At 45.9% G+C, this 12,793-nt stretch overlaps 1 protein-coding gene across 1 annotated transcript; it reads left to right on the top strand.

Moving 5' to 3' along the window:
• LOC8074774 (phenylalanine ammonia-lyase) lies at nucleotides 7,750–11,642 on the top strand. The gene is made up of 2 exons (XM_002454153.2): nucleotides 7,750–8,244; nucleotides 9,570–11,642. Exons 1-2 carry the CDS (start codon nucleotides 7,880–7,882, stop codon nucleotides 11,317–11,319), a joined length of 2,115 nt encoding a protein of 704 aa, XP_002454198.1. The 5' UTR covers nucleotides 7,750–7,879; the 3' UTR covers nucleotides 11,320–11,642.

Here is a 12,793-nt window from a genome sequence, read left to right as displayed (position 1 = left end):
GAGTGATGTGTGGCTCCCTCTCACCCGTCACCAGCAATGTTTGTTCCAACCACTAGAGGCAGTGTCCAACCAAACCTCTACCAGCAAAAGCATGCAACGAAGTCATAACTGACGTATGAAAATAGTTTTTTTAGCACTAGGCCTAGTAATATACTAGGCCCTCCAATTTCTTAAGAGATTTATCTACTAAAAGAATATAACTAGGAAAACCTTTCAAATGCCACACAACAGTCTCTGGACATTCTAGTTTGATGTATCATACTTGATATCTTCGTATCCGAGAATCAACAAATTCTATCTCATTTTTTGGCAAAATCTTTCATCTTTCGTTTTTAGCTATGCTCGCTAGAGAGTTTCCACGTGCACAACTGTTCAAAAATTCTTTTGCAAAACACTCCTTTTTTTGGCTTGCTAGGTGGTACCAACGGACTTGCATGTTTAGTTTCTTCCTCCTAAATTCTAAATGTCCAAATCAGGACAACTGTTCACGGATTGACTAGGGCTTTGTTTACTTCCTGAAAAATTTTATAAAATGCTACGGTAGCACTTTCATTTGTATTTGATAATTATTGTCCAATTATAGAATAACTAGGCTTAAAAGATTCGTCTCGTAAATTACATGTGATATCTAGTATTTAGAGCAACTAATAATTGAGCATGTAGCAACAGAGAGGATGAAGGAGTAACGTTTATATGCAGATGTACAGGGAAGTTAGAGACCACCTCCTCCATGATGTGTTTCGTACCATCGTAGGGAAGAACGCCAAAGTGTGCAGCCGGTAAGGTCCACGAAGACATGACCCGAGAACAGATTTACCAATTGGGCTCAAATTTGGTTGGGCCAAATCTTAGCAGGGCCCTGGTGTCACTTTTGTGGAACAAAACCAGCAACAGCAGTTTGTATACTACTATAACGAGAAAAAAACCACATTACCTTCCTCAATTTTCGTGAACGTCATGTTTTTCTTTCTGAACTCTAAAACCGGTTTAAAACCATTTATCGTACCTCCCTAACCCAGTTATACGTACTAAAGGTAGTTTTGTCTTTTTTTATTTTTTATTTATTTTGACTAAATAATTAAAAAACCATAGTAAATCACAGAAAAATCATAAAATAGAAAATCCAATTCTATTGGACTTCACATGAGTAATTTACATAGTAAACATATAACACAATATGCTTTAGTACAATTTTTTTCTATACCTTTATATCTATGCTTTTCTAAAATTAATTCATAACTACAGTTTCTATGGTTCAACTATGTTGAAATTTTTATAGTGGGCTAATTATTATATGCTTGAATTGTAGTAAAAAATTTATACTCATTGGATCATGTATAACTTAGTTATAGATTTTATTTAGGTTTATGCTTGTTAAATATAAATAAATTTATAACTAAGCTATAGATGATCTAGTGAGCATGACAGTTTTACTACAGTTCAATCATACAATAATTAGCCCACTATAAAAATTTTATCATAATTGGATTATAGAAACTACAGCTACGTATATATATATATATATATATATATATATATATATATATATATATATATATATATATATATATATATATATATATATATATATATAAGCAAAGCAAAAACTTTGTACTAAAATATACCATATTATATGTTCACTCTGTAGATCTACTCATGTGGAGTACAAAAAATTGGACTTTCTATATTTATGATTTTCTTTGATTTACTATATTTTTCAAAAATTCAGCCAAAATAAATAAAAAATCGCCTTCAAAACTGCTTATAACAAGGCCAGGGAGGTAAGATAAACGGTTTTAAAAGTTGAGGAAGGTAAAAGTACACTTTTTCCTACTACTAATATAAATCAACTAGCGCAGGCCCACTAACACGTAGTTTAACTCAATACAATTTAGCTTGTACCCATTGGCGGATGCACGAGGGGGGCTGGGGTGGCTGCAGCCCCCCTCTTGGGCTCAATTTTTTTAAAACATTTTCTTTTTTTAGCAAAAGAGACTTTATATATTTGGTATTTTTCTATGCTTATTTTATGAATCTTTGCCTTTGAACACTTTGAATCAATATTGAATTATTAATCTTAGCTATATCTATTAGGTCTTGTTTAGTTCCCAAAATATTGTACAAAATTTTTCAGATTTCTCATCACATCTAATCTTGCGGCACATGTATGAAGCACTAAATATAGATAAACTAATTACACAGTCTACATGTGATTTGCGAGACAAATCTTTTAAGCCTAGTTAATCCATGATCGGACAATATTTATTAAATACAAACGAAAATGCTACTATTCGTATTTTGCAAAAAAAATTGGAACTAAACAAGACCTTAGTGTACTGGATTGAGTGAGAAAATTTTTTTTAACATGTATTATTTAGCCCCCCTCTTGGTCCATTTCTGGATCCGCCACTGCTTGTACCCACCTCACATATTTTACTCCCATGTCCTAAACTAGAATCATCAATGGCTTTCTCTAAAAAAATGGCTTCATCCACATTTGTTTTTTTAACCTACCACATTGAATGTATTTCTATTCTTCTACATTGAAGTTTTCATTTTAAAAAAAATGCATGGAAGCGGAATGTTTCTTTTATATATGATTTATTTTGTATTATATTTATTGTTAATCGTGGCCTGAGACCTCTTTGATAGAAAAAAGAGGTTGGAAACCAAAACATTTTTTAATTATTTAAAAAAATCCCATGGACATTTTTAAGCCATATTTGAACTCTTAAATGTATAAGGTTAATGAGTCTACTTTAGAAACATATAACTGAGTTACCACATTTTCTTGGGGTTTAGGAGAACCTCGTGATACCCTTCCTTTGACCTAAAACCTTACTGAAGTGTACATTGGGTGAAAACCACAACAATCTAAAGGTCAGTATAACTGAGAGATAGAAAGAGAGCAATACAAAGTGAACCACATCAAGAAGCATACAAGATATAAAGATTTAGTCCAATGTTTGGCCACACCACCAAAAATATAAAATGTGCCTTTGGCACGGTTGTGAAAAAACAAAACACCACCAATATGTGTCTAAGTCCTTGTTGTTGAGGAGACCACAAAGGTTTTGAGTCTCTTTCAACTCCAACTCTCTTCTCAATCGACCACGAATATTGAGTTTCAAGTTTCCACTAGATGAATCAATGCAATACAAACCTCCGGAGCTCACACGAGTTGGCAGCTTCATGTATGATTGTGACATTCTCACGGTACCTAGTGAAAAGTCTTGTGAAATGTGGTTGTTGGTTTTAGCTAGCTTATTGCATGCAACACCAATTTAAGGAGTGGTTCTCATCATGCACAAAGGACATTGGTTTTGCTTACTTGGGTGATGGCTCAACTTATTGTGTCATAGGGGTGGTGACATCAAGTTCAAGTTGTGTAATGGTAAAGAGATGCTACTTAATGGCACGGAGCATGTGCCAGGACTAATGAGAAATCTGATTTCACTTGTGTTTTTACATGAAAAAGGTTGGTTGTATCAGACGGCTGATAAGAATACCTTAAGAGTCATGCATGGAGGCTATACAATCCTGGTTAGTGAGAAGTCTGATGCACACCAACAATATATGAAGGACAATGTTGTTGAAGGTGGGTCCATAGAATGGCAGTGTTTTTGTTCACGTGATAGTGCGACTGTGGGATTAGCCTCATTAAGTTATTTGGAGTGAGTGGTAAAGGAAACTGCTCAAGTTCGGGTACATGAGGTTCGCGCATGAATGTCTTTCACAATAGTGTGCATATTTGCTAAGGTTGGGTTTGTTAGATATATGTCGTGTACAGTCTGGTTATAGTTAGATTTGAGTTGTATTAGGAGTTAGAGTAGAGTTGGAGTCAGACTCTATATCCTAGGTCATAAATACAAAGCAACCTTTGTTGTAACCATGAGACAACTTGGAGTCTGGTTTGGGTAGTGGTGAGGCCGTGGGCGCGCCTAGATGCTATATTGTTACTATTCCAACTCAAGAAGAAAATAGAGCCTTGCACTTAAAAAAAATCTCATCTCTTCTCTCTCTCTCTCTCTCTCTCTCTCTCTCTCTCTCTCTCTCTCTCTCCCTCCCTAGAGCTACCACCCCTTCCCTTGCATCCACGCCTACACCCAGCGCTACCACCGCCCTAGTTACCTTAGACCGGCCAACCCCGAGCAAGTCCCTAACATTTTTTTGTTATCATAGTGCATGTAAAGGAGAAGCATAGTATGTAGAGCTATGACATGGTATACTAGCAAACGTATGTTTCCCACAAAGTATAACCGTAACTACATTAGTACCTCCATTTTGGTGGTGTTTATTAGTCGATGCCCTATGCAAGAGCATCTTTTCTTTTTATTCACAATACCACGCTAGATTAAATCATTTAGCTTTTTATTACTTTAGTATCGTAGAATATCATTGTGTGCTTACAGTATAAGCGGCTTGTATAATTGATGTCAACAATCCTCGAGTCATATGCTCAACAAACATGTTTGCACCTGGCTATGTTGCCCTTGGTCATTGAAATTTACATTTAGGGCCCATTTGAAATGCAAAGTTTCACATGAAGTGTTCAGGAATTTCATAAGAATCGGTTTATTTTCACATGAATACAATCTTGCATTCAATGTGAGCTTTAGTATAGCTTGCAAGAGCCATATTTCCTACAACCACCTGTCTATCCATGCAAGGCTGACAACCCAATCCAAACCCCTACCTAAGTTTGAAAAGTTCACTTGGTGCTTGTAGAAGTAGAAGATCGTAGTACAGATTTTCAGTCAAAACAATGGCAAGAAATTTGACAGGAAAGTTGTCTCGTTTCAAAAAGAAACTGGAGAAAGTTGTAGTTGGTGAGAATCAAACGTTGTAGAATGAACAAAAGAGGGATAATACGTTTGCTACCTACAAGTTTGACATAATACCGGCAACACTTTTTAACACAAACCTTGTGAAGTATTTTAGATATGTACGTAAACTAAAGTAGCAGATAAATGTCATATGACATCAACACAACAGTTGTGCAATATACATATTCCAAAAGGGATATACATCATATATGTTTCTTAATGCCCCTTTTTCGGTAGTTGCAGGTTTTTGAAAAAAAAAGACGCTAGCTAACGGCTAAGCTCAACATATAGCTGCATTTGTACGGTGAGATCAAAATTGTCGTGATGGTTTGCACCCCAGGTTTTTCTAACGTGCGTGCCACCGTCCCATATAGTACAAGCAAAGAATAGGATGGAATGCTGACGGGAAATTTGTCAGGATAAAAGTTGTTGCTTCCCGCACGTATCTGACGGTGATGATCGAGCTCTGTCCGTTCCTGCTTAGGCATTGTTTGGATGTAGTCGTATTCACATCAATCCACATGTGTTGGAGTGGTTTGAGTGAAACTTGAACTAAATTCCACCCCAATCCACTCCAACACATATGGATTGAGGTGAATCCGACAACATCCAAACAAGACCTTAGTACGTTCTTTCTCCCACATGGGACGACCTCGAGACCGGACGGCGCCCGTGCGGCCGTGCACGGCCTGTCTTCCTGGCTGGCTGACACGGTCACCACTCACCACTTAGCAGGCGTGGATCAGCTAACCTTAGCTAATTTTTAGTCTAACTAATAGGTAATCTTAGCTCATCCAAATAGACTCTTAAGAGCAACTCCAAGAGAAAAGCTATTGTACAATAAAGCCAAATTTTAGATATCTCACAAGAAATAGTGCTGCAACAGATACTGTATTTGGTGTTCTAAAATAACAAGTAATCTATCCTGGACTTCTTGCTTGCTAAAGAAAGCAAACTACAGCCGCTCGCCAATTGTCGTGCGAAGAAAGCCGTCAGACTAGTGCAGCGCTCGATCTAATATCACAAAAAAAAAGTGATGATATGCCTGATTTTAAATATGGAGAAGGGATTTTAGATAAGCAGTCACAGCGCTCCAATTTTTTTTTAAAAAAAAAGTCTTCTATTTTACAAAATAGCTAAATTATAGAATTCGACATATATTTTTAGTTTTTCTTTTGGAGTTGCTCTAATAGTAACGGGCTAACGGTTAAGCTAAACATATGTCGCATTTGTACCTTGTGATCAAAATTGTTCCACAGTTTGCACCCAAGGTTTTTTCTGTAACGCCTGCCGCCGTCCCATACAAACAAAAGAATAGAAAGGAAATGCTGACCGGAGATTTGTCTGGATAACGTTGTTGCTTCCCAGGTTTCTGACGGTGAATCACCGAGGTCTGTCCGGTTCCTGCTCGCCTTCTCCCACATGGGACGACCTCGGGAGCCGACGGCGCCCGTGCACGACGGCCTGTGTCCTCCTGGCCCTGGCTGACACGGTCAGCACTCAGCAGCGCGTGGATCTGTGGATGATGATTGAAAAACAAAAACCGCAGCGCCGGTCGCCACATGTCCTCAGGGCTGTTGCGACTTGGAGCCTCGGAGCAGGAGCAGGAGCAGGCCAGCCAGACAGACAGCCCAACTGCCGAAACGGATTTAACATACCACGGCGATGGGGTTGCCAGCCAGCCCAGCGTGCGTCTGACTGTCTGATGGCCTCAGGCCGAGCCGCCCACAGAGACGGAACGGAACCCGAACGGGGACCCGGGTGATTTCTTACGACTGGCACACGCAATAATGAGAATATCTCTTCGCCATTGAAATTGAAACTTATATCGTTTTTGGCTGTTAGAGGAGAAAAAGCAAATTACAATTGTACCCTTGCTATCAATATCACATAACGCAAGTATGACCCTGTTTTGTTCGCTTGATCTTATCTGCCGAATCTGGCAACCATTCACCAATCACCAGTGTTTTTCTCTCACAACAAACCAATGAACAATACTTTCAGCCATAGCTTATCAGCCAAGCGAACAAAGCGGCCAGAGGAGCTGTGCCCGCCACGGATAGAGGTCGCGAAGGTGGGCCTCTAGGATCCGCGACAGTAAGAGGAGCCATGACGTCGAGGGCGAGGGCAGGCTCGCCAGCGGGTAGGCGCTTGTTCGCACGGATGCGGCGACGCTGACTGATCTACAAGAAGTTTGTTTTTTCTTTTTTTAGGAGAGGCTTTATTTTCTTTGTGACCGAAGGAATCTAGTGTACAGAAAGACTTAGCTGGTATTCACGTATGTTTTGACTGTGTTAGTCACCTTTTTTGGGATAAAATGACGGTAATGGCATAAATAAGAGAGAGGATAATATAGTTCAATGATAAAGAAGTAGAATCTTATATAAGTTCCAGTGGCACATAAGAAAATGTTATAGATTCTAATGGCATTAAACAATTTTTCTCTAAGTTTTTTTTTAAAAAAAATCTGCAATAATTGCCCCCCCCCCCCCCCCCCCCCCCCGCGCCAACCACCGCGGTTTTTTCCACTGGTGAGTAGCCCGGTTTTCGTTTTCAGGGTTGGTGGCGTTTGTTTGTCCAGCCTCCAACCCTCCGCCCCCATCCGTACCTCCTCTCTCTTCTCTCGGTGGAAGTCTTGAAGCCCCCTCCGCTCTTTGTCAACAGAGAGGAGTAGTAGTAGGTAGAATTCCAGGTGGATAGAGGAAGCCAATTAAAAAAATTGAAAACATATTAAAAGGACAATTAACAATATAAACATCGAAACAAAAAAAAGTCAGAAAGTCATTTTACTCTGAGATCCACATCCACCCCATCGTTCACCAACCATCCCACTACAGAGCAGAGCAGAGCTGCTGGGCTCACCCTCACCTAAACCCGCCCACCCGTCGTGCCCGTCCCCGGCCCCCTATTTAAGCGCGGCCTCCCCCGCCGTTTCCCTCCAAGAAGAGCACGCCAACTCCTCCTGCTCTTCTTCTTCAATTCTCCACCGGTCCACCGGCACCACCAGCAGTCCACCTCCCGCCCGCAACCACACCACAGCAAAAACCACGGCAATGGCGGGCAACGGCGCCATCGTGGAGAGCGACCCGCTGAACTGGGGCGCGGCGGCGGCGGAGCTGTCCGGCAGCCACCTGGACGAGGTGAAGCGCATGGTGGCGCAGGCGCGGCAGCCCGTGGTGAAGATCGAGGGCTCCACGCTCCGCGTCGGCCAGGTGGCCGCCGTCGCGTCCGCCAAGGACGCGTCGGGCGTCGCCGTCGAGCTCGACGAGGAGGCCCGCCCCCGCGTCAAGGCCAGCAGCGAGTGGATCCTCGACTGCATCGCCCACGGCGGCGACATCTACGGCGTCACCACGGGGTTCGGCGGCACCTCCCACCGCCGCACCAAGGACGGGCCCGCGCTCCAGGTCGAGCTGCTCAGGTAACCAAACCGTGTCCGGCTCCGGCGGCATCATCATCATTACTCTTCTTTGCTGTGTATAATTAGCCATAGTGATGCTAGATCAGATCTGTTAATTGTTGGTGATCTGGTCCCGGCTAGCCTGGGACTGGGTCACTACTGCCTAACTGGGATGTAGAAGACGATTACGGTGAACGAATGGGCCCCACGCTCCACTTGGGGCCCACACGCCAGTTAAATAAAGCAGGAGTACGTTAGGATTCTTTGCGTCACCGGTGCTGGTTGTGCTTTTGCCTCGTGAGAGAATCACGAGGTTGCTGTGCTGCTTCAGTCATGAGAGCCATGGAAGGCAAAAACGGGAGCAGATCAGTGCACTCTTCACCCACCCGCCAACACAACAGTCCTCGCGTTCAATTCCGAAGCACACACCTCGCAACTGTACTGGAGTAGTTTAGCTTGTTGGCTTGGCCGTGGCTAAAAATACTGTTCACTATGGCTGGTAAATTTAGCTGATACTGCTGAATGGCTAGCAGCTAATAACTCTAAGTGGACCAGACAGTACATAACATAGGCTTCATCAAATTAGAGACCGATCGTACCACCGAGGTAACCGGTGACCCAGATCCCAGAATTCCAGATCTGCATCTTTTTTTTGCTAAAACTGTCGTCCCAGGCTCCCAGCGCAACGGTTGCGTGCCTTGCACTCGCCAGGAGCTAGAGTCTAGAAGGAGGAAGGCGCATGCACGCCGCTCACATGCGTACCGGTCATGCGCCGCCGGGCACGGCCCTGCCGGATGGCATGACCATGGCACACTGCCGGGAAAACGGCTTCCTCCTAGCCTGCAGGCCGGCCGCCGGCGGCGTGCGACAAGTCAGCAGGGAGCCTGGAGATCCGGCCGAGGTTTCTAGTCATGTCATGTGGGACGGGTCACGGGGAAAAGTCGGAGAAACTGTACCAATATATGGATGTGACATTAAAAGAGAACAAAAGTATACAGTAGTATTCAACATCTGTCTACACTTGTCATGTCACATGTGCATATGCAGTATTCTCCAAAAAAAAACACCTAGTAGATCCAGACGTCTTTTGTTTTTTCTCAAATTTCTGGACACGAAACTACAAGTATTGCACAGTCTGCACCAGGCATTATGTACACACACCAAACGCAAATTTTAAAACTAGGCCGTGTTCAGCCCTGACTCTTTTGTTTTCAACGTTCACAAAAAATAGCAACTGTCAACCTGCAGCTTGTGCTGTCAGGCCGTGTTCAGTAACGAATTCTGTCGCCATTTGTCGATGCTGTCACACTGAAAAGACTGACCCATGTCCTCCCCCTCCCCTGCAGGCATCTCAACGCCGGGATCTTCGGCACCGGCAGCGATGGCCACACGCTGCCGTCGGAGGTCGTCCGCGCGGCGATGCTGGTGCGCATCAACACCCTCCTCCAGGGCTACTCGGGCATCCGCTTCGAGATCCTGGAGGCCATCACCAAGCTGCTCAACACCGGGGTCAGCCCGTGCCTGCCGCTCCGGGGCACCATCACCGCGTCGGGAGACCTCGTCCCGCTCTCCTACATTGCCGGCCTCATCACGGGCCGCCCCAACGCGCAGGCCACCACCGTCGACGGGAGGAAGGTGGACGCCGCCGAGGCGTTCAAGATCGCCGGCATCGAGGGCGGCTTCTTCAAGCTCAACCCCAAGGAAGGTCTGGCCATCGTCAACGGCACCTCCGTGGGCTCCGCGCTCGCGGCCACCGTGATGTACGACGCCAACGTCCTCGCCGTCCTGTCCGAGGTCCTGTCCGCCATCTTCTGCGAGGTGATGAACGGCAAGCCCGAGTACACCGACCACCTCACCCACAAGCTCAAGCACCACCCGGGCTCCATCGAGGCCGCCGCCATCATGGAGCACATCCTGGACGGCAGCGCCTTCATGAAGCACGCCAAGAAGGTGAACGAGCTGGACCCGCTGCTGAAGCCGAAGCAGGACAGGTACGCGCTCCGCACGTCGCCGCAGTGGCTTGGCCCCCAGATCGAGGTCCTCCGCGCCGCCACCAAGTCCATCGAGCGCGAGGTCAACTCCGTCAACGACAACCCGGTCATCGACGTCCACCGTGGCAAGGCGCTGCACGGCGGCAACTTCCAGGGCACGCCCATCGGTGTCTCCATGGACAACGCCCGCCTCGCCATCGCCAACATCGGCAAGCTCATGTTCGCGCAGTTCTCCGAGCTGGTCAACGAGTTCTACAACAACGGGCTCACCTCCAACCTCGCCGGCAGCCGCAACCCCAGCCTGGACTACGGGTTCAAGGGCACGGAGATCGCCATGGCCTCCTACTGCTCTGAGCTCCAGTACCTTGGCAACCCCATCACCAACCACGTCCAGAGCGCGGAGCAGCACAACCAGGACGTCAACTCCCTGGGCCTCGTCTCCGCCAGGAAGACCGCGGAGGCCATCGACATCCTGAAGCTCATGTCGTCCACCTACATCGTGGCGCTGTGCCAGGCCATCGACCTGCGCCACCTCGAGGAGAACATCAAGACGTCGGTGAAGAACACGGTGACGCAGGTGGCGAAGAAGGTGCTGACCATGAACCCGTCGGGCGACCTCTCCAGCGCGCGATTCAGCGAGAAGGAGCTCATCACCGCCATCGACCGCGAGGGCGTGTTCACGTACGCGGAGGACCCGGCCAGCGCCAGCCTGCCGCTGATGACGAAGCTGCGCGCCGTGCTGGTGGACCACGCGCTCAGCAGCGGCGACGCGGAGCGGGAGCCCTCCGTGTTCTCCAAGATCACCAAGTTCGAGGAGGAGCTCCGCGCGGTGCTGCCACGGGAGGTGGAGGCCGCCCGCGTCGCCGTCGCCGAGGGCACCGCCCCCGTGGCGAACCGGATCGCGGACAGCCGGTCGTTCCCGCTGTACCGCTTCGTCCGCGAGGAGCTCGGCTGCGTGTTCCTGACGGGCGAGAAGCTCAAGTCCCCCGGCGAGGAGTGCACCAAGGTGTTCAACGGCATCAACCAGGGCAAGCTCGTCGACCCTATGCTAGAGTGCCTCAAGGAGTGGGACGGCAAGCCGCTGCCCATCAACGTCGTCAACTAAGACGCCGCCGCCATCCGTGCATGGCCGGAGGAGGAGGAGAAGAAGAAGAGGAGGAAAATACATGAAAAATAAAACTTGTACACCGTGTATGTCCAGATCGTGCGTGTCGTCGTTTCTTCGTTGTTGACTTTTGGTTGTGATTGATCGATCCGTATGTGTGTGTGGCGTTGTTCTTTCTTCTTTGTGTAGCTGCCCTGTCACCGCCTGCGATGTGCATGCCATGGCAGACAGCGTTTTCTAAGATCCTATATACTGTTGTATTTTGGGGTGAACCACTCAATTCCTTCTTCTAAGTATCCTAATAGAATGCTCACCTACTGTCTCATCTTGTGGATATTGCGCTAGTACCAACCAGTTGATCATCGCTGCCAGTCCCAGAGAGGAGCCCCATTTTGCTAATTCAGGGGAAGTAGGATGTCACTTTTGAAAAAATAAAAAAAAAACATTTAAGACCAAAAAAAGGCCCTTGCTTAAATGATATTGTTGTTAACTTGCTGTAGTGGCAAAATGCCCTTGCTTAAATAAGCCGCCTACCGTTGTGCTGATGATGGCTTAGCTCATGGTGGGGGAGCAGAACGCACGGCAGATTGCTTTGCCATGAGGTCGCCAGTCGCCACTCCTACCTACCGCCTGGGACAAGAAAGGATTGCAGTTGGCCAGCAGCACTACTGTACTAGGGCATTCCAAATCGCTCGGGTTGTGATCAAAGCAGGCCAGCAACTTGACCGGGAAAATGATGTCCGCCCCTGTTCTTCCGATCACTGCTACTGTATGCTGGTGTTGTGGAGTTGTCAGTGCGCATACTAAAATGGTGCGTGCGACATGAGGGGCAACTGAGCCTCGCCTGAAATCATATTTCAGTTAGGTTGTTGTCCCTTTTTTTATATCTCTGAGATGTTCGCTAGCGGTGTGGTACTAATATTGCAATCCGTTTATTTGGCCTTGCAGAATAATTATTAGTAGCTTCCTCAAGCATAAACTAGGGCCAGAAATGGCACTGTGTCTGAGGCCTTGTTTAGTTTCGAAATTTTTTTTGATTTCGGTACTGTATCATTTTCGTTTTTATTTGACAAATATTGTCTAATCGTGGACTAACTACGCTCAAAAGATTCATCTCGTGATTTACAGATTGTGCAATTAGTTTTGTTTTCGTCTATATTTAATACTCCATGCATATGCCACAAGATTCGATGTGACAGAAAATCTTGAAAAGTTTTTGGTTTTTGGAGTGCACTAAACAAGGCCTGAAATAGAGTGTGGTACTGTACTGAAGTACTCATACTAATCTTGGTCCCTGTCTGTTAGTTTGTTGCAGTGGGGCTCCGCTGCTGGAACAAGTACCTTTCTGAAGCCAATAACTAAAGGCCACGAAATTAGCAGCAGATGAGAAGGCTACCTAACACAGATCGAAACCTGCTTTCCTCTTACCTACCACGCACGGCCCCCGAATGCTGCATCGTCACGAGCAAATCTG

This window comes from Sorghum bicolor, chromosome 4 (assembly GCF_000003195.3).
Source record: "Sorghum bicolor cultivar BTx623 chromosome 4, Sorghum_bicolor_NCBIv3, whole genome shotgun sequence".
In the NCBI taxonomy this organism is placed as follows: domain Eukaryota; kingdom Viridiplantae; phylum Streptophyta; class Magnoliopsida; order Poales; family Poaceae; genus Sorghum; species Sorghum bicolor.
This window is presented reverse-complemented; position numbering and strand designations above follow the sequence as displayed.